The sequence below is a fragment of the Sarcophilus harrisii genome, chromosome 4 (genome assembly GCF_902635505.1).
Source record: "Sarcophilus harrisii chromosome 4, mSarHar1.11, whole genome shotgun sequence".
Lineage (NCBI taxonomy): Eukaryota > Metazoa > Chordata > Mammalia > Dasyuromorphia > Dasyuridae > Sarcophilus > Sarcophilus harrisii.
In genome coordinates, this window is record NC_045429.1 from 186,467,717 (window position 1) to 186,494,632 (window position 26,916).

General features: G+C 34.1%; 1 protein-coding gene across 1 annotated transcript in view; it reads left to right on the top strand.

Moving 5' to 3' along the window:
• The first annotated feature begins 1,486 nt into the window (after window positions 1-1,486).
• Window positions 1,487-26,916, top strand: part of HDAC2 (histone deacetylase 2) — a 47,491-nt gene continuing 22,061 nt past the window's right edge. The window contains exons 1-6 of the mRNA XM_031964384.1: window positions 1,487-1,837; window positions 17,725-17,837; window positions 19,423-19,540; window positions 21,499-21,573; window positions 21,797-21,935; window positions 22,726-22,867. Of these exons, the coding sequence (XP_031820244.1) occupies window positions 1,786-1,837; window positions 17,725-17,837; window positions 19,423-19,540; window positions 21,499-21,573; window positions 21,797-21,935; window positions 22,726-22,867 (639 nt within the window). The 5' untranslated portion in view covers window positions 1,487-1,785. The remainder of the gene's footprint in view (window positions 1,838-17,724; window positions 17,838-19,422; window positions 19,541-21,498; window positions 21,574-21,796; window positions 21,936-22,725; window positions 22,868-26,916) is intronic.

The following is a 26,916-nucleotide window of genomic DNA, read 5'->3' on the forward strand; positions in this document are numbered from 1 at the left end:
ATACTCTCCAATTAATAAAATATTGAAAACTCTCTAATCTCTCTCCTGCCTCAGTTTCTCCGGCATTACATGAACTCCAATGTGTGAGCTCTAATGTGTGAACTCTTAAAGGTGCAAACCCAAGCACACAAGCATTGCTTCCATCAATTCCACTTAGTACCTTATTTCAAGTTCTGGCCCATAACATCTCCTTGTAGGATCAGATCCATCAAACTGAACCAAGCTAAATTAGATAATTACTGTCTCTATCAAATCTAATGACTTAACAGATTCCGACAATCTCCCCCTTCTTCACGTTGACATATACACACTGAAGACTTTGCGGATGAATCCTGAGAAGGTATAATACTGTCTGCAGCCATCCCAATTATCATATTAAGGAGGGCATAGAAACCCATCTCAAATTCATTTTTTTTTTCTTTTATGCTATATGCAGGTTTTTGTGCAAGGCGCTGATGGACATTTTGTTTTCCTTTCTTGAAATAACTTTGGGGGAAGAATCTAAATTTCCAACAAATTAGTTTCCTTCCCAGAATATGACAAATTTAGAATTTATTAAAGAAAATGCAAAAGAGCCCACTGAATGTATTATATTTTACTTTTCTTTCTCACGCGTAACCTACAGATCTGGGAGGTCCTGGCCATGGCTTTGCGCAGAGCGATAAGCGTTTGCTGAATGAAGGAGTTTTAGGAATAAAATAGATTAAGCATCCAAAAAAATGTCTTCGGTCCAGCAAGTAACTTTATTTCTTAAGAGGAAGTTGGTGGGGAGGGAGCGAGTGGAGATAGAAGAAAAGGGAGGGGGATGGAAGGGCTGTGTCGAGGTGAATGAGCAGCTGCACGTATGAGCTCGCCCATATATTCATAATTTAATTATTTTTAAATGAGCCAGTGAGAAGTTCAGAGTCCACGACAGCCAAGATGATGACTAGTAACAGAGGATCTGGAGGAGGGAAGCTCAGGTAAAAGGGAAAGGGAAGGGCAGGAGCACGGGAGAAGAGTGAAGCAGTGGTCTCTTCCAGCCCCCCGTTTCCCCCCCTCCAGCGCAGAACACGTGGTTTGATCCAGGCGGGTACAAGAAGGGGGCGGGGGGGGGGGGAGACAGTGAAGGAGAAGGGAGGCGTAGGTGGACGCATAGAAGTCTCAGTGGCTGATGCTTCGGTTAGAAGGAACGGATAAACTCGTAACTGCGCAGGCGCGGAATGGGCGCGACCATCTCTTCCTCGCCAAAAGATAGGGAAGTCCAAACAGCAGCTTTGGATATTTAGTTATGGTGTAAAGATATAGTTCCAGTTTTTCCTTTTAAGTTCCTACACATTAATTCGTGTTATCTTTATCTATAAAATGTAGCCTATATGGGGGCTTTTCCTACCAAATTTAGAAACCTCTTTTGCGCTGTGTCCCCCGCCGCAGGCACAATGGGAGCGTCCCCGCCTCCCCACGCTCCCGGGGGGCGGCGGGGAGGGTTCCCCACCCCCCTGGTGCCGCGAGTTGGCGCTGCTTCCTCCCGGACTCCACTTGTCGGCCCCCTCTGCCGGGCGGTGCCGATTCCCCCTCCCGTCACCCCTCCCTCCTCTCCCTCCCTCCCTCTTTCCTTCCCTCCCTGCCCGCCTGTAGCGCCCCCGTGGCCGCCGCCACCACCGTCACTACCACCGTCCCGGCACAGGCCGTCCTCCGTCCCCTGCACGCTCCCGGCCGGCCGCGAAGGCGGCGGCGGCGGCGGCGGCTGCAGAAGCCCAGGATCTCGGAGACAGCAGCGGCAGCCGCGGCGGCAACCGGGAGTCCATGGCGTACAGTCAGGGAGGCGGCAAGAAGAAAGTCTGCTACTACTATGATGGTAAGAGAGGCCGGCCCTCAGCGGGAAGGGGGGGCACGTTACGGGGGCTCCAGGCTCCCCTCATCTCCTTCCCCCCACCTTGCACTCAACCTTGGCCTTCGCTCTGCCCCCTCTCCCGGGTTAGGGGTTGGAGAAAGAGAAAAGCCTGAAATTGGGATGGGTCATCCCCTGCTGCTGTGAGGGAGGGGTGGTCGTTTGTCCCCTCCCCCCCCCCGTCCCCGCCTCCGCCCCCGCTCCCGCTGAGTTTGCTGGCGGGAAAATGGGCATCTCTCCTTTTCCCCACCTCCCCATCCTCCTCCCCAAAAGTCACCACCCCCTGGGGAGCCCGCCCAAGCTTCTTTGAGGTTGGGGTAATGGCGAATAAGGCCCGCCCTTCCCTCCCACTTGCATGCGTGGGGAGCGGTGAGAGGAGTGCATCCTATTTCCACTGCCACCCCCGAAATAATAGTTTATATGTCTAAATGGGAGATGTTCTCGTTTTACACAAAGCGGCGCATCCCCCCTTGAGCCCGAGCCCCGCCTTCTCTCTCCTTCCTCTTTTCCCTCCCCTTTCATCCTCCCCCTCCCCACACTCACTCCTCCCTTTCTCCCTCCTGGCTCCCTCTCTTACCCACCTTTAATGCATCCACTGCAGAAGGTAGAAGAGTTTTCCCCTATCATAGGGCCACGGTAGAATTACATCAAGTATTCCTGTTAAGGAATGAGCTTTTCCCCTTAGCCTTTGTCTATCCATTTCATGGAACCCCACGTTGTCAGGGCCAGTGGGATAAAGAGGGTCCCTTCGGCTTAAATGTCACCGTTTTGGGGGCGATTAAAACCAAGTGTTGTTAGCCCCAAAAATTGCCCACTTGGAGGTTTTCGGTGTAGTGGACCATTAGAATTTAGTGGAAGGAGGGATCTCTGGGGGACGAGGAAGTGTTGCTACTTGGATTTGGAAATCAGACTTGATGGGCCCTGGCCTTGGGGAAGCCTCTGTCTATCTCTGTGGTGCCAAGTTAGACGTGGTTGCCGCCCACTTCTTTGTTGCTCTTTGTTCAGCAAGGGGTATTTGTATGTTTGGGGGTGAGGGGGAATTCGTTGTGCAGAACCCTTAGTTTAGAAGTTTGTCATAGCCCTTTTGGAACATTTTGTATAGGTAAAATTAGAATCCTGGGGAAGGGAAGTATTCAGCAGCGGTTCCTAAGTGCTGTATGATTGAAGGTAGTTGAGTACTTCAAAGATCTGGGTATTCTTTCCACTGGTGGTAGGTAGTGCAACCCTTCTGCATCATTAGAAGCTCTTCAAAAATTGATGTGGCTGAAAACCAGCGGCCAATATGGTGAAGAGCTTCCACTAACACCTCTTTCCCCCTCAAGTGTAGGGAGACTTGATAACAATTGTGCTGCACTAGGGAACCTTGAAGTTTTCTCCTCAGCATAAAAGGCATCAGAGCAGAACTTGAGTGGAGAAGGTGCAAATATTTTGCAAGTTAGTAGAATAGATTATGCTAGAGGAAAAAATAACCCAAATTATAGCAGAGAAATTAGATGTCTCCACCTAATGTAACTTTGAAAACTTGTAACAAATAACTCAAAAGTTTCTCTTTATAAGCCAGCCTTTTTTCTAAATTTGTTATGGTATCTTTTAGAAGGGATCTTACAAATCATTTATCCCAACATAGAATTATAATCATACCAAAAAAAAGATATTGATAATTTGCCTTTGGATTTTTTAAAGCAATAGCACATCTTTCTGGTGAAAAATGTCAACTTTTAACATAATTTTTCTTATGACTGTTCTGTGAACAAAAAAAAAATGGCCTTTTATCAAATGATGTAACATTTCATGATGATTTTATTTTATGGCTATGAGAATAAAACAATTCTTTTGTCTTTGTTAGAAATACACTTTCTAGAAGACTTAATTATTTACTGTAGTTTAAAAGTTATATATGGGGCTTAAGGTGTCTTAACAAGATTTATATTTTGCTTTTTTATATATATATTTTGGGGTGCCATAAAATCTTTTGGTTTCTTTAACCAAAATAGACTTTAATTATTTGTGTTATCAAGTGATTCTTTTTATTTAGATATAGTTTTAGAGCACTCTTTAAAATTGGTGTTGGAAGGGAAGGGCTGAAGGGATCAGGGAAACCTGATACACAGAACACTTCAAACAGCTGTTAGTTGGTCTTGGCAGTGAATTGTGGGCTCTGAATGGAGTGAGCCAGCCTGTACGTTTTCTTCTGGTCTTAGTAACATCTGTGGTATCCCAGGGAGAAACTTAGTCTCTTCTTTTCCCCATAGCACTCTCCCTCTGTATAACTAAGGGTGTTTGTGTACCTAATGTATCCCTCTTAGTAGATTGTAAGGTCCTTGAGAGCTGGGACTGTCACTTTTAATTTTTATATCACCAGCCTGTGTGTAATAATGGTTTAAAATAAATATCAGAACTAAATTGACCCTACTAGAGTTCTGAAAATTGTATGGTTATGGTGACTATATCAAGGTATTTTGTTCTGTCAGGGCACCTAGATGAAATGATGGAGTAGAAACAATGAGAATGGCAAGAGAGGATTTCTTTATTTTGGACTACTTTGATTAGTTATATTACAGTTCTAAGGACTGCCATCAAAGATGGCAAGAAAATCATTAGACTAGATGGTTTTTATGTGACACTGGTCTTTTCTCTTTTCCTCCCCACTCTGACGCCACCTTACATTTTTTTCAGCCTTATCAAATTCTTCCAGGCACTTGACAGGCAGATCTGCCTACTCCCTGTACCAAAAAAAAAAAAAAAAGTCTTCTACTTTTTTGCTTCTTCAATTAGCAGAAGAGCATCATCTCTTTTTTTCCTCTTTTGCTATGAATTCTGTTTGAAAAGAATGGCACTGCACTCATTTGACTTTCCCTAGGAGAGCTTTCCCCTACCTCATCTATCCTCAGCTATTTGTGTTTTGTAGTTCTGAAATGGATTTATTGTGAATCACACAACTAATTCTTTTTAACTAAACTTTGCCTTATTGTCTAGCATGAAAGGCATAGGTATCAATGCAGTGAATGCTCAATAAGTGTTTGAGTTGAATTGACTTACTTCTCATTTAATCTATGTTCTTAACTTGCATACTTTTAACTAATTTAACTGGTCTACTTATTTACTGGCCCTCAAGACATTCCATCATGTCCCATCTCCTTGCCTTTGTAAAGACTGATCCAGATTTTACTCCTTTCTCCTCTCAGACATTTAGAATCTCTAGATTCTTTCAAAGCCCAAGAGCCAGCTCCTATGTGAAACATTTTCTGATACCCTCATCCACCCAATACCTTGTATACATTTTGTATTTATTTGTCTTTGTTATTTCCTCAAAACAGTGAAAGATCCTACCCAGTAAGAACGGATTCTGTGTGCCAGCGTTGCAACATAGTAGGCACTTACTTAGTAGATGCTTAATATTTGACTGATTTCCTTTAGATTATTGTTGTTAGATAAGCATTTACTGCAATACTTTTTAAATTTTACCTTTGAAAAGAAGTTGGGTCCCTTTTGTATTTTTGCACCTTTGTTAGCTAACATTTGGCCTATAATATCTTTGATTTTGATAACTTTATTGTGTTTTTAATCATTGGCATTCCTTCATAGTCTTAATCCTTCTCCTGTACATAGCATTGAGATCTGTTTAATAAATATAAATGTTTTTTGTACTTTCAACAGTTTTACAGTTAGGATAATATGTAAGAAAGAATTTCTACCAAATTTCAAAGGCTACAGGTAATTGAAATTTGGGACCCTTAGAAGGAACTTTAAATTTTGCAAATTTTGCTTTAAGCCAGTAGACATTTAAGTGCCTTCTCTGTGCCAGGCCATTCTCCTCTTTAAAATGTCTTTTCTTCACTTTTTTGATGACCTTTTATTTTCATCCTCTTCATTGTAAAACTCAGAAGGACAAAATAGTAGGAGAGAGGAGAAAGAAAAATAACAACTGAAGGTACACACAGATATAAAAATGCCGATCTTAGTCATAAGTTTCATTAACTCAGAAAACTATGTACAAGACTAACATTCTAAGAGCTATTTTCAATAATAATATGATTAGGAACTCATCAGGAAGAAAAAAATAGAAGAAGCTTAGATAATTCACCAATCAAGTAAGCAGCATTTATCAAATTAATTTGGCCATAAAACACTTTCGAATTTGAGATCTGTTAATCGTATCATGAATATCATCTCAGAGAATCTTTGAGCTTGGAATACCTCTTGAGCAAAGGCCAATTGATTAAATTTAGTGACAAAATAAAAACCATAGAACGTTGTAAAATGAATGTTTTGTGTGTGCATAATTTGAGGCAAAATAATCTGGATTTTGAGTCAAAATATTTGGGATTAAATTCTGACCTTGCTTCTTACTAGCTGTATGACTTTTAGCTCTGTAATTCAGTTTCTTCTGTTAAATGAGGTTGATCTCTGAGTTCCCTTCTAACTCTGAGAGTATGAAATTTAATATTTTAGAGGGAGTAATGTAGCTATTATCATTTTTCCACCTAGAACCCTTATTGACATCATATGGAATGAGTCTTTAGAAGAGTTTGAAAATACTTATCTAAAGATAATAAGCAATTTAGCAACAATTTGAGATGAAGAAAAAGCTCATCAACTCCTATGGATTCAATACTTTTCTCTATAGATGATCTTTAGATCTCTTTATCCAACTCTAATCTTTCTCTTGACCTCCATTCAATTGCACATCTCCAGCTGAATAGCTCATATACATCTTAAACTCTTTCTCCCTAAACTCTGTTCTCCTTTGTATTTCATGTATTATCATTGAGGTTGCACCACCAGTCACACAGGCTCAAAATCTAGATATCATCCTTGGTTCCTTACTGTCACCTTATCTTTCTGTCTTTCTCTGTGTCTCTGTTTCTGATTGGCTATCTCTCTTTATGTCTGTCTCACACCCATGCTCATGTGCATGTGTGAATATACATGCACACTCACTTATATCTAGTCTGTTGCTACATATATTAGTTCTATCTTCCCACTGGCTCTCATCTATGTCTTTTTCTCTTTGATACTACCACCACCCTAATGCAGGCTCTCATCATCTCATATTTGGACAATCTCATTAGCTTTCTTCCTGCATCTTTCTCTCCACTGTATTTTATTCTCTAATCAGCTAACAAAGTGATCCTACTAAAACACATCTGACCATGTCACTTCTAATTTATCTTGTGTATTGTGTGTATGTAATTTGTATGTTGTTTGTTGTGTATTTGTATGTTGTTTTCCCTTGAGATTATGAACTCCTTGAAATCAGGTATTATTTTTGCTTTTCTTTGTATGTCAGGTACTTAAATGTAGTTGCTTAATAAATACTCATTGCTGATATATGTGTTCAATAAATACTTCTCTACTTGATTTCATTTAGGCTTCTGTGGATATATAAGGCTTCTAAATCCTTGGTAAAAACAGTTGTAGGAATATGTGCCATGATTAAATTTATTTATGGTGGATTTTTTGTTACTTCCATGAGGATCCAGGAGGAATTTTTAAAGTTTTGTTATATCACTCATGTAAATCATAATTTTCCACACCTAAGGGAATAGAATGGGGGGAATCTTTATGTGTTGCTGTGATTAAAACAACTGGTGACCAACTATCTGGTGATGACTGAACTGGGTGCATGCTTGGCAATTGCTGTCTTAGACCTAGGAATGAACAGATACTGTAATAATCTTAAAGAATCCAGGGTCACTTGTATTCCACTGTGGGACATCTGGGAGAACTTTAGTGGAAGAGAATTCATTGATTTAGAATCCAATTAAATCAGTTAAGTCATTTCAAACATATTTAGGCATGATATAGAAGCTAAATAGTAGAAAAGGCAAATTGATTTTCTGAACACTCAGAAATTGAATGCTTTTGTTTAACTTAAAAATTGAAGTTTTCTCTAGAGGGCAGAACCAGAACCAGTATGTGGAAGTTGCCAAAAGGCATTTTTAGTAACATCATGTAAGGAGAAACTTTCTAAAGATGATTAGGTATATGGACTGACAGCCTTTCAACAGAGACTGTACAATCAAACATTTGTGGAAGTTTTATAGTGAGGAGTATTGTTCAGGTACTGGCTTGACTATATAGTCATAGAAGTCTCCTATAACTAAATATTTTGCATTTTTGATAGTTCTTTACATTTTTTTCTGAGCAATTAAAGATGTCTGAATATGGAGAACATTTTTAAGCATAGTGGATTGCAACCTTGTAACTGAATATGGGGATCACAGAATTATGATTTATTATCAGATGTTTGATGTATATACCTATTTTTTATATTTATGTACTTGGGGTCACATAAAAATTTCTGGAGCAAAAAGGGATGACAAATGGAAAAAAATGAAAGAAGTTATATTCTAGAACATCATTTGTCAGAAGTCTTGTTTGTTTATTTAATAATAAGTTTTATTTTTCAAAATACACACAAAGATTGTTTTCAACATTCACCTTGCAAAACCTTCTATTCCAAATTTTTCTTCCTTCCTCCCCGTCTCTCCACTCCCCTAAACAACAAGTAATCTAGTATAGGTTAAATATGTGCAATTCTTCTAAACATATTTATTTCCACATTTATCATGCTGTGAAAGAAAAATCAGATTCAAAGTGGGGATTGGAAATGAGAGGGGGGGAAAAATAAACCAACAAACAACAACAAACACAAAAAAGGCAAAAATGCTATGTTGTAATATATTTTAAGTTTTCACAGTCCTCTCTCTGGATGCAGGTGGCTCTTTAACATCTCAAGTTTATTGGAATTGCCTTGAATCAATCACGTCTTTATTAAAAGGAGCCAAGTCTGTCACAGTTGATCATTACACAGTCTTGCTGCTGTGTAGTGTTCCCTTGGTTTTACTCACTTCACTTATTATCAGTTCACATAAGTCTTTTCAGGCTTTTCTGATATTATCCTACTTATCATTTCTTATATAGATCAATAATATTCCATAATATTGATATACCATAACCTGTTCAGCTAATGGGCATCTATTCAGTTTTCAGTTCCTTGTCACTTCAAAAAGGTCTGTTAAAAACATTTTTACATGTGTAGATTTTTCCCCCTTTTTTTATGAACTCTTTGGAATACAGACCCAGTAGAAACACTACTGGGTCAAAAGGTATGAACAATTTGATACCCTTTGGGCATAATTCCCTCACCAGAATGGTTGGATCAGTTCCCAACTCCACCAACAAACACTAACCTAGTGTTTGATTTGTTACTGTCTTTTTTCTGTGAATTGGATTAGGTGAGCTTCAATGTCCTGTCTAACTGGTATCTTATGGTAATAATTTTTTCACAATGCTAATTTTGGGGAAATTTTTTTTCTATTACTTGAGTTCTTATTCTCTAATTATTATTATTTGGGGGGAGGGGAAGAAGGGACATCATAGTATAGTACGTCAAAATGTAAAGTTAATCTAGCAAAGTTGAAGAATTTTGAGATATCTCTCTGCCCACAATTATCTTAACCACTTCTCTCTGTTATCAAAAAACAACCTAAGTGGCCATGCCATTGAAGGGAAGAAAAATGGCTTTTGAAAGATTAAGAACAATATAGTCTTCTCTGTTTGTTTTGCAGCTTTAACCTTTAGCATCTTTTAGAAAATTTTAAGTGGGAGTTGGCAGATTCTTGAAGGAATCCCTCTATAATTTGATCACAAATATTTTTGTGATTTTTCTTTTAGTGGAACATTAAGTTCTTTAACCATTGTACCTTTGTATTTGCATTATAAATATTTTTTGAATAAGGAATTAAGGAAATTCCTCAAATTATTGTTTGTAGATTTTTTTTATTGTATACTTCAGCTGTCGTGGATCTTTGGTGTTAATAGTAGAGTTAAGAAAATGTGACAATATACGGAATTAGTGATTTGTAATCATACAATTTCAAAACTGTTTGCCTTTCATTTCAAAGTAGACTATTGACATCACAGGTGATATATTAACTTGTGAGTGAATTGGATTTAAGTGAAGCAAAGTTGTGCAAATTAGTCACCCTGTCTTCTTCCTGAGTCATCCAAGTCCAATGGCAGGACAAAAGTCAGTGTGATTAGGAGTGGCTCCTTGAATGGAACTTTAGAGATCATTTTTCAATGAGCATTGGAAGTTCTTTAATCATTTTCTAAAAGTTCATATTTGGAATCAATTTGTTATGGGATTGGCTCCAACTTGTTGCTCTCTGACAATTTTGTAGATACGTTGTCTAATAGCATCCAACTGTATCCTTTGTTTATAGGATGAAGTTACTGTTTGGTTGAACTGACATTTTATTTGCCTTTGTAAATACTACTTGTTTCTTACAACACTATTATAACACATCTCTAGATAATTTCTGAATTGTGGCTAATAGAGATCAATAGTTATTATACTTTTATTTTCGTAGAAGGTCATTCTGGTTTCATAACAGTAACCTATAGGTTTGCTGGTCCTTGGTGATGGAACCTGGAAAATAGAGGTTGCTAACCTTTAATTTAAACAATCCCTAAATGCCTATTTTAATAATTTGCAGAAATTATTTGCAGAAGAGAGTTTCAAAGCTAGAAAAAGAGGGGGGAAAGTAATAATAATAGATTGAAGATGTTTTGTTTCAAAATTTAGCTGAAGTTAGAAGTTCAACTATGAATACTTAATATCAAATAATGTGTTAATGACTTTACAAACCTTAAGGTGCTAAATAAATGTTAATTATTACTTTTGGAAATATCACTGCATTTTAAGAAATGGACAGTTGTTTTGAAATGATTTTTTAATGACTATGTCACAGAAACAAAATAAATTTATTCTCAGAATTTTCATGAAATATTTTATAACTAAGACATTTCAAAAGACTGCTCTGTGCTGAAGATGAATAGTTGACTTTATTAAGCATTCAATAACTTATAATAAAACATAATTACATATACTATTGAATCATAAAGATTCAGTCCTTTGAGAATAGTTCAACATATAGCAAAATCACAGTTATTTGCATAATTTCTTCCTTTTACATTAAGAAATAACCTTTCATCCATTTGATTAATAATTTCAAAGAAATAGGTAATCCAGACACCATTAAAAACGAGAAAGACTGTTAAAACTACTTTCTATGAAATGTACAGGCAGCATGACATAGTGGATAGAGAAAAGTGTTAAAATCAGAAAAACTGAGTCTAAGTCCTACTGACAAAAACTGAAACAAATTGCAGATGTGATCTGAGCAGTTCACCTAAAGTCTGCTGAGTCTACATGATGCAAAATGGTTATTGATCTGCATTGATAAGGGGGTGTTTTTTCTTATGCCAGGAGTTCCTCCAAACCAATGAAAATACAAGTTCTGATCAAAAGAAGAAGAAGAAGAAATATATATATATATACACACACACACACACACACACACACATACATATATATATAAATATATAATGGTGACTCTAATATGAGGATATAAGAAGCAAAGAATATATGCTTTAAAAGTGCACCAAAAAAAGCTTCATGGTATGTTAAATTCCTACCGAACTGGAAAAATTAGATTAACTTGAAGCATTAAATTACTCATTTTTGACATCATTAAAGAAATTTTTGAGTAACTTGAATTTGTAAAATGTAATATGATAGATAAAAGTAACTTTGAAAACAGTGGGGGGTTTTGGTATAAGATTTCTAATATCTAAAACCTGTAAACTTTGATTTAATCTTAAATATTATCACTAAATTGAATATTTAGAAAAACATATTTAATTTTTTAAAATTTATTTTTTATTTTTAACATTTAAAATTTTTTTTAGTTCAAAATTTTCTCAAGGAAGAATTTTTCTGCTGCTTACTAAGAAGATAAGCAATATGATTCCCATTACACATGTGAAATCATGTAAAACATTCCCATATTAGTCAAGTGACATCCTCCCATCCCCCAAAAGCAAGAATTGGAAAAAAAAAATGTTATATTTAAATATCTACTCATAGTTCATCAGTTCTCTCTCTCTCTCTCTCTCTCTCTGGAAATAGATAGTAATTTTCATCATGAGTCCTAGATTGTTTTGGATCATCATATTAATCAGAGTAGCATCACACAGTTAGGTGGTGTAATGGATAGAGCCTGGGTCTAGAATCTTTTTGATCTGAGTTCAAATCCAGTCTCAGACACTTAATAGCTCTGTGACTTTGGGCAAGTCAGTTAACCCTAAGTTTCCTTCAACTGTAGATGAGCTGGAGAAGGAAATGGCAGACCACTACAATATCTTTGCCAAGAAAACCTCAAATAGGATCATGAAAAGTTGGACATGACTAAACAACAAATCTTGCACAGTTGGTCATTGTTACAATATTGCTATTACTGGGTACAATGATTTTGTGGTTCTACTCACTTATCTTAGTGTAGGTCTTTACAAGTTTTTCTGAACCATCCTTCTGATCATTTCTTATATCCTATAGTTTCCAATAACAAAGATATGCCACAAGTGTTTAAGCCATTTCCTTAATAATAGATGTCTTAATTTCCAATTCTTTTGTCTCTGCAAAAAAGAGCTGCTGTAATATTTTTGTACATTTAGATTGTTTTTCTTTTTCTTGGATCTCTTTGGGATACAGACTTCATATAAGATAACTAAATTTTGTGAATTGGTCTCATCAAGCAAATACATGAATGTACCTGTTTTCTGGTTCCTAGGTGCTCATTTACTTGTTTGAGAAATGGACATTAAACAGTGTACTTCCTTAATAATCAGTTATAACTGTCAGGATTATATATGAAGCTGTGTTCATCATAAATCCTGTCAAATGTGGTATGTCATTGTGTGGATCAGAATTATTGAAATCTTTTACTGTCAACTGTTTACAATATTGCTGTTACTATTATAGATTGTTGGTTCTTCTAATTTCACTTTGCGTAAGTTCCTCTAGTCTTCCCAGGTTTTTCTGACCTCATTGCCTCTATCATTTTTTAAAACACAAGTAGTATTTTATAACATTCATATGCCATATAACTTGGTCAGCCATTCCCTAATTAATGGGCATTACTTCAGTTTCTAATTCTTTGTTATCACAAAAAGAGCTGCTATAAGTATTTTTTTTAAATAAATATGAAAAACATGAATTTTTTTCATCTTTTGGAGGGAGATGAAAGACCAGGAATCTCTTTTGATTATAGTCCTAGTAACAGTATATTTACATCCAAAGTTATACACTGTTTATTAGACTCTTGGATATAGTTCCACATTGCTTTTTAAAATGATTGGACTATTTCACAGTTTCACCAACAGGATGTCCCCTTCAGCATTTGTCATTTTATTTTATTGTCATCTTAGCCAATGTGGTGGTTGTGAGATGGTACTTAAGTCATTTTAATTTGTATTTATTTATGATTTTTTTATTTTTTAGTTGATAGCTTCCTCTGAAAATTGTCTATTCATATCTTTTTTCCATTTATCATTTGAAGAATGGCTTATACCATTTCCCTATATAATTTAGAAATGAGACCTTTATCAGAAAAACTTGATGCAAAGAATCCTCACCCTGTTTATTGCTTTTATCATTTTAGCTATTTAGAGGTTTTTTTGTGCAAAAACTTTTAAATTTCTTATTAATCAAGATTTTCTATTTTGTCTTCCTTGAATCTCATTATCCCTTGCTTGATTATAAGTCCTTCCCATATTCATTGGCTTGATAGGTAATTTTTTTCTGTTCTCTGATTTGCTTATGATACTATTCTTTATGTCTAAATCATGCACTCACTTTGAACTTTTCTTGAAATAAAATGTGACATATTGGTCATTGCTTCATTTTTAATAATCTACTTTATAGTTTTCTTAAGTCTTTGCCAGATAGTGATTTCCTGCTCCAATAACTGGGATCTTTGGGTATATCAACACTAGATTATTATGTTCACTTGCTTCTGTATCTGGTATGCCTAATCTATTTCATTGATCAGCCTCTCTTTTTTTATTCAGTAGCAAATTGTTTTCATAACTACAGCTTTGTAATAAAAATTTTAATTTGGGTATTACAAAGCCACCCTTCCAGTTGTTGGTTTTTTTTATTAATTCTTTTGATATTCTTGATCTTTTGTTTCTCTGGGTGAGTTTTATTATTTTTTTCCCTAGCTAATCCTTTGGCAGTTTAATTGGTGTGGCATTTGATAAGCAAATTAGGCATTATTGTCATCTTTTTTATATTGGCTCAGTCTATTTATAAGTAACTAATATTTTTCCAGTTATTTAGATGTCTTTATTTGTATGAAAAGTATTTTGTAATTGTGTTCATTTATAAACTCCTAAGTATTTTATATTGTATTTAGTTATCTTAAATGGAGTTTCTCTTTCTGTCTCTCTGCTGAATTTGTTGGTAATATTCAGAAATGCTGTTGATTTATTGTGGATTTATTTTATGTGGGTTTCTTTTATCTCCTGCAAGTTTGTTGAAGTTGTTAATTGTTCAGTTAGTTGACTAGGTTGTAGAGAACCTATCATCTCATAGAGAACCATCATATCTCTAAAGAGTAATAGTTTTGTTTTCTCACTGCATATACATATTTAATTTCTTTTTATTATTGCTACAGTTACCTTTTCTAGTACAATATTGAATAGTAATAGTGATAATGTAAGCTTTGCTTCATGAACCTTGCTCTTATGGAAAGGCTTCTAGTTTATCCACTCCACCAGTAATGTTTACTCTTGATTTCAGACAGGTATTACTTATCATTTTATGGAATTCTCCTTTTATTTTTTTGCTTCCTAGAGTTTTAACAGGAATGAGTATTTTATCAAGATTTTTTCAGCATCTTTTGAAATAATGATAATTTTGTTATTGATGTTGTCAATTCTGGTCATAATATGTGATCTTTGTGATATTTTTGCTATAATGTCTTTGCTAGTATTTTTGTTTATTTTGTTCTTTTGAAACTTCTTTTTTTAAAAAATCCTCTTCTAAGAATTCTTGTTGGGTTTCTGTTTAATCTGTGTTTTTTCTTTGAGATTGTAGATATTTTCAGGTCATTGTCTGCTTCCCTGTCACCATAGTAGCTTCTTATTTTTTGTTTGTTTGATCATTTTTCCAGATTGCTTAGTGTTTTAGACATTATATTAGTGTTGAGCTCTGCTTATTTCTGGGGGGAATGTCTAGCTTGAACCTCTGTCCTAGGTGTTTGCAAGGTTTTGTAAAGGATCTGGAAAGAAATATGTTCACTGCCATAGTGGCCTAATCTCTGCAAGTTCCTGACCCAGGTTTAGGTCTGTTGACATGTGTAATTGACATGAGTAGACTACCCCTGGACTCGATCACTATTAGTTCCTTAGGAGCTTTGACAGGTTCAGAACAGTTGAACTGCTGACTCTGTTTTGTTCTTGGTTCCTACCCAGATTATTTTACCAAAGGTTTGTGTGTAGGACTAAAGGCTAAAGCTGAGTCCCCCTTTGCTGTTAGGCTCAGAGATACATAGCTATAGTTCTGGAACTTATTCCTTGCTCTGTACCCAGTGAGGCATCTAACCTGAAACTGGATGATGTTATAACAGAGTGCCAGCTGGCACCAGTTCTCAACACTGCAAGGACCCCTGGGAATTTCTTCAGTCCCTATGCTTCTCTGCCCCTTTAAAATCCTTGGAGACTAAAATGTTCCCCACCAGTTGTGAACGAATCCAACCATTTTGGAGAGTAGTTTGGAACTATGCTCAAAAAGTTATCAAACTGTGCATACCCTTTGATCCAGCAGTGTTACTACTGGGATTATATCCCAAAGAGATTATAAAGAAGGGAAAGGGACCTGTATGTGCACGAATGTTTGTGGCAGCCCTTTTTGTAGTGGCTAGAAACTGGAAACTGAATGGATGTCCATCAGTTGGAGAATGGCTGAATAAATTGTGGTATATGAAAATTATGGAATATTACTGTTCTGTAAGAAATGACCAACAGGATGATTTCAGAAAGGCCTGGAGAGACTTACACGAACTGATGCTAAGTGAAATGAGCAGGACCAGGAGATCATTATATACTTCAACAACAATACTAGATGATGACCAGTCCTGATGGATCAGGCCATCCTCAGCAACGAGATCAACCAAATCATTTCTAATGGAGCAGTAATGAACTGAACTAGCTATACCCAGAAAAAGAACTCTGGGAGATGACTAAAAACCACTACATTGAATTCCCAGTCCCTATATTTATGCACACCTGCATCTTTGATTTCCTTCACAAGCTAATTGTACAATAATTCAGAGTCTGATTCTTTTTGTACAGCAAAATAATGTTGTGGTCATGTATACTTATTGTGTATCTAAGTTATATTTTAATATATTTAACATCTACTGGTCATCCTGCCATTTAGGGGAGGGGGTGGGGGGGTGGGGTAAGAGGTGAAAAATTGGAACAAGAGGTTTGGCAATTGTTAATGCTGTAAAGTTACCCATGTATATATATCCTGTAAATTAAAGGCTATTAAATTAAAAAAAAAAAAAAAATAAATAAATAAAATGTTCCCCACCACTGTTGTTGCTGCCTCCCTTGCTATTCCTAGCCAGCCTCCAACTCAAAATCCATAGACCTTTCCATCTTCCTAAGCTCTAGGCTGGAAAAATGACTAAATGCTGGGGGTTTTTTTTATTCCCAGCTTTTCCAGTTTGGCACATTTTCTAGCTTGTTGTAATGGAGCTATGTGTTAGGTGAGCTGTGTAAAAATGCTGACTCTTCACAGCCATTTTGACTCTACCACTCTTCCCCTAATAAGATTTTTAAATCCATACATATGTGAGTGATTAGTTGCTGGCATGTTGAGCATCTAGACTCCTCAAAAGCATTTTTTAAACTATTGTCAGGTTTTTTTAAATCAGATATTCCTTTTAATATAGTAGGAACAATTTTCTTTTCTTTTTTTTCCAGACAATGTAACTCTTATATTATCCAAATCATTTGGGTTTAAGTTAGACCTCTACCCCCTACCCCACATACTCCAATAATGCAGAATGGTATAGAACATTCAACTCTTAGGCCATCTCCCAGATTGGGTTTGTTCATGATTATGTTCATCTTTAGAGACATATCCAACTTGGGTATCACAATAGTCAATAACTCATTACAGACCAAAAGGCCAAGTAAAAAAAATGTGATTCCAGAAGTGAATTGCCAATTTAGTGTGAGTGTGGCCATACTCTATTGTGACCCCCATTAAGGACAATTTTCTTTGTGTATATATTCATCTTAAAGTAAGAAAACTGAAAGGCATGCTAATTTTTCCTTGTCAGATTTATCAAGAACATAAAGAGCAAGAATAATTTTTAATATAATATTTAAGTTTGTTTTGTTCACCTGGCTGAAAATTGAAAAATATATATATTTCATTTCTTAAAGTTACTAAATGTATTTTTGGTATAAGGCAAATCTCTACAAGGTGTTAAGATAACTGGTGTAGTTCAGTGAAACAATTATTTAAATATTTAAGATATGTAATCTTGTTAGTGAAAACTGTCCTAGAATACCCCCCCTCATCAATAAACTGTTGGATTAAAAATTGTTTTACTTTTCAGTGATTTGGTAATAATAACATTTCATGGAACTCTTAGTTTTATTTTTTTTTTTTCAAACTAGAAGGAAATTAAGAGATTAATTCTATTATATATATATATATATATATAAGCACATTAAAGCTCAATATAGGTGTCAGACAATGAATTGGTAAAAGTTGAGACTGAACTAGGGCACTATGTACTCTATGATAGTTGTCTAAGCTAAATGTAGTTTGTTTAACTGATGATATTGCTGTGAAATGCTATAAATCAGGGCATTATTATGTAGGATAGGTCTAAATAAATGGTATCCTTTAAAATGCTTCTCTGTAAACCATAAATTCTTATTGGAATTATTAATTGTGTACATATTTCTTCTTATTTCAGGTGATATTGGAAATTATTATTATGGACAGGGTCATCCTATGAAACCTCATAGGATCCGCATGACCCATAACCTGCTGTTAAATTATGGCTTATATAGGAAAATGGAAATTTATGTGAGTATCACTTTTTCGCAAGAAAATTAATGATTGAATATATAATTGAACTGCTACTTTGAAATGAGCAGTTTTGACAAAATGAGTAATAACAATGGTGAATGAGAGAAAAATATGTTGGGATGTTTTCTTTCTTCTCTATCTTCAGTCTTCTTGGAACATCTGGGTTTTAAATAGTCTTTCCTCATTTTTAAATTATCCCAGTTTAATAGCAATCCATTAACTTAGTAACTTAATAAAGTGAAACAGAAAGAAACAACAACAACAAAAAAAAACCCAAGCGTGTTTGTCAAACACTAGCTACTCTATGTATGCGTATGCTTGCATAGGGTGCTGAGGAAATACGAAAAAAAGTGAGTCCCTGCTCTACTGCAACACATTGTTTAATTAGGAAGACAAGTCAAAAGGACAGAATTTGAGGCAGAAGGTCCACAACATCTTCATCCAAGCCTTTTTTTTTTTTTTTTTTTCTTTCAGGTTAGTAAATTAAGGTTCTTAAGAAAGTGATATGCCCAAGTTAATTGATGGTATTGGATCCCAAACTTCAGTTCTAATGTTCTACTGTTCTATATGACCTTAAATCCTTGAGTAATCTTTTCTTGTCCACCCCATTGTTACTATGTAAAAACTCACATAGACTTTTAAAATTGGAAGGAATCTCAGCATCTATCTAGTCCATATGTACCTGAAAATGAATTTCTAGGATAATATGTACAACTGCTAATCATCTGTCCTCTACTTGAAGACCTTCACTGAGAGGATAGCCACATCATTAACTTTTCAGTTAGTTCTGTTAGAAACTTTTACTGATATCAAGCTTAAATTTGCCATTTTACAAATCTCTGTTGTTTCTGGCTCTACCCACTGGAGCCAAATGGAGCAAGCCTAATCCTTATTCCATTCAAGGCTCTTTATTATTCCAGGTGACCAACTTTGTACACTCTATTTTATCATTATTATTCTTAAACTCTTTCAGATATGGTGTGACCAGGGAAGAGTATAGAGGGACTATCACTTACTTCCTGAATATCTGTCTGTCTTAATGTAGCCCAAGATTGCATTAGCTGTTTTTAATGACCATTTTCGATGGTTCATGTAATTTTGTATTTATGAGGTTGATTTCTTGAAGTAAGAAATTTAACTTTCATTGATACTCCTGAGGTTCAAGTTTATTTCCTTCTTGCTTATTTCCTCTTGATTATTACTTGTGTTTAGACTTTTGAAATTATTAGTTTATAGTAATTTCGCTTTTGTCTTTATAATCCTAGCACCTAGCACATTGCTTGGTATATTGTAGACATTTAATAAATGTTTGTTGATTAATGAATTTATTACTGTTAGCTCTATTCTTTCATTGTAATTCTCCTAAGTTTGATTTTGGATAGACAAGGAAGGAGATGGCATGATTAAAGATTGGAGTTGACAGTGAATCTGATATTTTGGACTGGTCTTTCTGACTGGTTATTCATTTTTTCAGACATTTTTCTTTTTCAGTAATAACAAATGGGAACATTTAAGCATCTTTTCTTAATGAAAAAAATTTTAAATTGGATATAATCCTAAGATTTTTGTTCTTTTCCCACAGAGGCCCCACAAAGCTACAGCTGAAGAAATGACCAAGTATCACAGCGATGAATACATAAAATTTCTGCGCTCAATAAGGCCAGATAATATGTCTGAGTATAGCAAGCAGATGCAAAGATGTGAGTTTGGATATTAAAAGTAAATGTTAATATTGTTTCATAAAATTACTGTTTATATAAAGACTTTATATATAAGTTTACATAAAACTTAAATGATCACAAAGTATAATAGGATAACATTAGTCTTATTCCTCACTCTATATGTAATTTTTCAGTACATATTAAGATACTGACATTTATGGAAAGAGGTCCTTAGATAGCAATTTAACCTTCAACAGTAAAAGCAAAAAAACTTGGGAATAATAATAATGACATCTACCTCACAGGAGTGTTGTGAGGCTCAAATGAGATATTTATAAAGTCCTTAGCATAGTATCTAATACACAACAGGCATTTAATTAATTAATTAATTAATCTGTTTTGTCTCTTACTCCTTCTAATCATTTTTATGCATAAGGATCTCTTGCTAAGAGTAAACCACTTGGAGGGGAATGCATAGTTCTCTAATAGTGGAACAGGGCCAACTCATATATATAATTTAGGTATTGTTATTACACAGGTACCAACTTGTGTGCTCTAACCTACAATGAATTAGTGCTGCTTGCAAATATTTCTTTAGTTCTTCTAACAATATTTTCTAGTCTTTTAACATTTTTGCTAGTTTGGAAAGTGATTTCTATTTTACTTTTGTTTTAAATTTTCATTACTCTGATTATTAGTAATTTTTCAACATTTTTCAGGTGGTTGTGGACAATTTGTATTTCTTTTGAAAACTATACTTATTCTTCAAAACACATGTCCATTATGGAATGTCTCTTTAGTTTTATAGATTTGTGTCAGCACCTTATATTTTGGATGTCAGATATTTATCAATTCTTTAATGCAAAAGGATTTTTTTTTTCCTACTCTATAACTTCTTATTCTAGATGAATGGATTTCATTTGTCCATTAGCTTTTTAATTTTACATTATCTTAATTGTCTGTTTTGTCATATGCTATCTCTTTTATCTTGTATCTAGTAAAAAATTTTCCTTCCTTTTCTTTCTTTCCTATTTTCAAAATAGTTTGATTTTTATTTATTTATTTTTTACTTTTTATTTAGATCATTTGTCCATTGGAATTTATTGTGGTAGATGGTGATAAAACATTGATCTTAATCTATATTTCACCAGACTGCTTTCCAGTTTTCTGAGCATTTCTTCTTGGCTGAGGAGTCTACTTCTTAGTAATTAATTGGTATTTTTGGATTTATTAAATACTGAGTTAGTGTTTTTATTTCTTTAAGAGTATTATTTAACTATTCACTTTCACTGATTATATATATGTGGGTGTGTACATGAAATAACTTACCAGATCATTTTTTTAATGATTATTGTAATTATTTGACTTGAGTGAGGTCTGGTAATCCCTAAGCTTCCATCATTTCTGCTTTTTTCAGTATTTTTCTTGAAAAATTAATTTTTATATTTTTGTCTAGTACAATGAATTAGTGTAGCATTGCTTTTCATTTAGTCTGTTAAAATATCTCTTCTCTTCCTTTTCTTATTAGCAGTGTTTCCTTTATTCTGTCACATAAAGTGCTTCCATGTACACATCTTATTGCATAATATTACTTTTCAGAAACCTTATTGCTTTCTGAGTAAAACCTTGACTTCTTAGCTTGTTGTTCAAAGCCCTCTACAGTCTAACTCTAATCTACCATTCCATTCTTTCACACTACTCCCTCTCAAAACTCTACTATTTGATAAATATGAAAACTTTCCTTCTCTTACTTCTAGCTGTTGAAATAAAGAAATCTTCTCTGAAGAAAATCTCCAAACAAAAACAGTCTTTCTTCTTTGGAATCTTGTAACATTTTGTATATAAAGTTTGTGTACCTACATTTTACTAATTTCTATGTTTCTTCAAGGCAGTGACTAACTTTAGTCCTTTATACAAAGTACTTAATATTTGTTGTGTTAAACTTTTTGCATTGATTCAAAAGGATAAATTAGACTTGGTATTTTTTTTTTCCACAGTTAACGTTGGAGAAGATTGTCCAGTGTTTGATGGGCTTTTTGAGTTTTGCCAACTATCAACTGGTGGTTCTGTTGGTATGTAATCTTGATATAATCCTGTATCCAAAAATGGGTTTAAAATTTCAGTTTTTCTCAGTTTTAAAAGCACCTGGTAGACACTTAAATACTTCTTGACTTGAAAATCAAGACCTGAAATTTCCCCATTTCTTATGTAATGAAAAATTATGCTAAATTCTTTCTTATTTTAACCATTGTGAGAACTAACACCTTTTTTCCTTTTTAAATTTCTCTTTCTTAGCTGGGGCAGTAAAATTAAACAGACAACAGACTGACATGGCTGTTAACTGGGCTGGAGGTCTTCATCATGCAAAGAAATCAGAAGCATCAGGTTTCTGCTATGTTAATGATATTGTCCTTGCCATCCTAGAATTGCTAAAGTAAGTTCATTGATGGTTACTTTTTTGATATTATAACTTAATTGATAATTCCACATATTAGTGAAAATACCCACATTAGCAAAAAAAAAAAAAAAAAAAAAAAAAAATTTTTAAATTATTTTATTTTACTTGAGTTTTGACTTACATTCATTTAATCCAACATTGAGAGGTTATTCTTGACAATTTTTGGAAGAGAAGAAAGTATTAAAGGTGCAAACTCAAAATTAATGTCCTGTTGTAATTTTACATTCCCAGTTATAATTGGAAACATTTAAAGATTCTTTGAAGACTTAAGAAAGGTGAGGAGGGAATAGACTTTCACTAAATAGTCAGTGAATAATTATATGGAATGGCCAACAAGTTTTGAAGGGTTTCTTCCTTATTTTAGAAGGCATAATCAGGATCTGATGTTTTCTTTTCAGGGTTTCCATTCTCTGTATGATTTCAGAGTTTTTTCACCTTTGATTTCATTCTTAAGGGGATAGACCCAGGATTTCTCCTTATCACTTCTTAAATTTACCCTAATTGTATTTCATAATGAGAAAGTCTTTTCTTATAATTATAAGAACTGGAAACACTGGCAGGTACTATGTTATATGTTAAAACAGGAAACAGAAATGTGTAGGAAGACCAGAACAATGCCTGAATTTTTGTAGTTCAAAGGATCATTGATGATCACTCCATATAGCTTTTGGTAGTTTTATGAATTAGATTCTTTCTTAACTAATATATTTTATTCTCTATATTTATTTTTCCTATAAATATTTATTTCCTATGAATCTTTTTGTAGGTACCATCAGAGAGTCCTGTACATTGATATTGATATCCATCATGGTGATGGTGTTGAGGAAGCATTTTATACAACAGACCGTGTAATGACTGTATCATTCCACAAATATGGTGAATACTTTCCTGGCACAGGAGACTTGAGGGTAAGTCTGCTAAGCTTTTTAATTTGAATTACTTTATGGGGAATTGTAGAATTCATATGTGACCTAATTAATGGATATGCCTTATTAAGTTACGTGCATTAGACACAGTATACTTAGAGCTTTCTGTGACCTAGACCTGAATTTTAATCTTCCTCAACAAAATCTTATTAAGCATCTACAATTGTCAGAGGTACTTTTTTCTTCATGAACCACTGAGTAACTGATGTAGCCATAAGATTTTTGTTAGTTGAATTGAAATGATTGTAATTAACTATTTCTAATTTTCATTTTCTTTCTTTCCTTCCTTCTTTTTTCTTTCTTTCTCTCTCTTTTTCTTTCTCTTTCTCTCTCCCTTCCTCCTTTTCTTCCTTCCTTCCTTCCTTCTTTCTTTCTTTCTTTCTTTCTCTGGATGGGGTGAATGTTATTTATTTATTTATCTATTTATTTATTTATTTTTACTAAATCTGTTTAGTACAGAAACCTTCAGCCAATTCCCATGTGTAGTCTTACTGGGTTATCCAGTTTGAATCTTAATAGTTTTAGTATCACAGAAAAATATATTGTTATTTAACAACTTTATTCATAATAAAGAAGAATCAAGTTGTTTTAAAAAAGAAAATGAAAGTGCATTTGTTTTTAATAAGGTTTTAGTCCAGTTTCTGAATATTCAGAACTCTGGTAACTTTAGCTGTTCCATGCACTTCTCTTATGTCTTCAAGTGTCCATAAAGATTGATTACTATTATAAACTGATTAGTAGAATTATATTGTCAAGTATTTATAAAGACTGGTTACTATTTAGTATTATACAGTATTATACTAAATATAATACTATTTAGTATTAGTATTAAAATGTATGTTATTTTGCATTTTGGCTGTCCAGTAGTTGAGTCTTCCATTTTTAATATTGAAAGATGGTTTAGTAAAGTTGAAAGAAGACTTGATTTGGAATCAGAACTGGATTCAAATTATCATCATTAATTATCTTTTTTTTTTTCCTGTTTGAATATCATTAATCAGTTAAACATCTCAGTGTTCTTGACTGTTTTATTTTTGCTAACAACTTTTTTTGGTCCTACTAGATTTTAGGCAGAAAAGAAGTGAATCAAAATACTTTTAATACAGTAGACTAAATTAGTATATTGAGTGAAACTTTCTGCTTTGATAGAATTAAAGCACAAATCATGAGTTATTTGATAAGAAAAAAACAGATTATATTTTTAATAGGCAATAATTACTTATTAAATGGAGTATCTCTAAGGCAGGTGCTATATTGCACATATTATATTTCAGTCTCCAGGACCTTCTACAGTGAGTGCTTAATAAATATTTGTTGAATTTAATAAATTTTAAACCATATCTGTTTTGTTCTCCTTTTTTCATGAATTTGAACTGTTTAAATGGCATGTTTGGGCATCAAAATAATTAGTATATATTGTTTCTTTGTCATTGGAAGCCTTCAAATCTAAAATATTTCTTTCTAGATATCATTTTTATTTTATCTGTCCACAAGATGATGGTACTGTTTCTTTAACCCAAAAGTCATAAATGGTGAATTATTGAGAATATTATCTTCTTTTGAAAGACAACTCAGATATTTTTATTATATGTATATATTATGTTCATATATGTGTGTGTTTATGAGAAATTTTGGGTTTATTATAATTTAATATTTCATAGTTTGCAATAACATTGGTATGGTTTTTTGTTCTCTAGTTTGAAAGTTGTTTTTGTTTTTTAACTGGCATGTCATTTTTCATATTGTATGTAGAATTCTATACCACTTGTATAGGTGACTTTAAAATATTTTGCTTGATATAAATTTGATTTGACCATGACTGTATTTGTTAGTACCACATCTCCTTTTTGGCTTAGATCCTTCTATTTTCTTTTTCCTTTTCTATGTTAATAGATCAGAAAAAAATGTTGGAGATTATCCGAAATGCCTTATTCTCTCAGAACATAATCAGAAAATTAAAGGAAAATAGAATTTTTTTTTAATAGAGCATATCTGAACTAATTTTCTCAAACTTTGTTCCTTCCCTCCCAAATCTGCCATGTTAGTGTCCAAGGAATACACAGCCTCCCAGTTACTCAGGCTCACATCCTAGATTTCATCCTAAACTCCTTACATTTTCTTGTATGTGTTGTTCCCAACATTTATAATTAGTTGCTAAGTTCAGTTGATCTGCCTTTCCAAAATTTTTCATATAGAATTCCTTCTTTCCTCTGACATTTACACTACTTTAGTATAAAACCTCATCTCCTTATGCCTGGATCACTGCAGAAGCCTGCTCATTGGTGTCCCTGCCTCGAGTTTCTCCCACTCAAATTGTTCTTCCTAAAAATTGTTTCAATCTCCTATTCATTAAACTTGTTATCTGTAGGATCAAATAGAAAATTCTATTTGGCTTTTAAAGTTTATCGTGACATTACCCCTTCTTACCTTTCCATTCTTTTTATTCCTTACCCCCTTCCAAATATTCTGCAATTTAACATCATCACCTTGTTATTTCTCATATGAGACATTTCACTTCCAATTCCCAATTCTCTTTGTATTTTCAGTGACTCTTTTTCTTACCTGGAATTCTTTCCTTCTTCATTTGTATCTCCCACTTTCTTTTAAGCAATTCTCTGCAAAAATCCCACTTTCTAAAATATGCCTTTTCTAGTCCTCATTCATAGTAGTGCAAAGGTGGGGAATCTTTTTTTCTGCCAATTTATTATCAGTTTATAGGGCAGTTTATTATCAGCAAATTATTGTGGGAGTTTGTTGTATCTAGTTTGTGATTGTCCTAACAAATGATTTTGTGGGCCTTATGTAGCCTGTGGGTTGGATGTTCCCCACTCTTGCTATGTCTTTGCCCTGTGGATTAAATCCAGTTTGTTGTATCTTTATCTTGTTTGCTCATGGATGTTTGCATATTATCTCCACCATTGTATTTTTTTATTATTTTAGTATTTAACTGTTTTGCTTTTTTTGATTTTTTTTTTTTTAATAGCATTTTATTTTTTTCAAATATGTGCTAAGTTTTTCAGTGGTCATCTTTGCAAAACTTTGCATTCTAAATTTTTCTCTGTTTGCCATCTTCAAGATAGCAAACAATCCAATGTAAGTTAAACATGTTCGGTTCTTCTAAACATATTTCCATATTTGCTATGTTGCACAAGAAAAATCAGATCAAAAGGGGAAAAAAACCATGAAAAAGAAGAAAGAAACAAGCAAATAAACAACAAAAGGGTGAAAATACTGTATTGTGATCCACATTTTGTCTCCATAGTTCTCTCTCTGGATGTGGGTATCACTTTGCATCATAAGTCTATTGGAATTGCCTTGACTCACCTTATTGTTGAAAAGAGCCAAATGCATTAACATAATGTTATTATGTACAATGTTTTCTTGGTTCTGATTACTTCATTTAGCATCAGTTCATGTGAGCCTTTCTAGGCTTTTCTGACATCAGCCTGCTCATCATTTCTTATAATAGAACAATAATATTCCATTACATGCATATAACATAACTTATTCAACTATTCCCCAATTAATGGGCATTCACTCATTTTCCAGTTCCTTGCTACTACAAAAATTTTTGTATGTGTGGTTCTTTTTCCCCTCTTTTAAAATTTTTGGGATACAGACCCAATAGAGGCACTGCTGGATCAAAGGGTATATAGTTTATAGACTATTAGGCATAGTTCTAGATTGTTTTGGACTATGAGCATTTTGAGAGAAGGATGTGCTTTTTTGAATTAAATTCCAAATGTAGGAAGTTTGAGCTAAGCAAGCATCTTTGATAAAGTTTATATCAGAAAGTAGAAGAATATCAATTTTCAAAGATCAACTATAATGTCAAGATAAAAATAACTTTAAAAGAGTTTTTAATTGTTTCCAGGTATTTGAAGATTTCTCTTAGAAATTAACAGAATTTCACTCTATTCCATTTTAATAAAGTACTTTCTCCAGCCTGTGGGATTTTATAAGATTATGGCTTCTGCTTTCTTCTTTACTACCAACTTAGCCAAGAAAACTTTTCAGTAGTATCTATAATG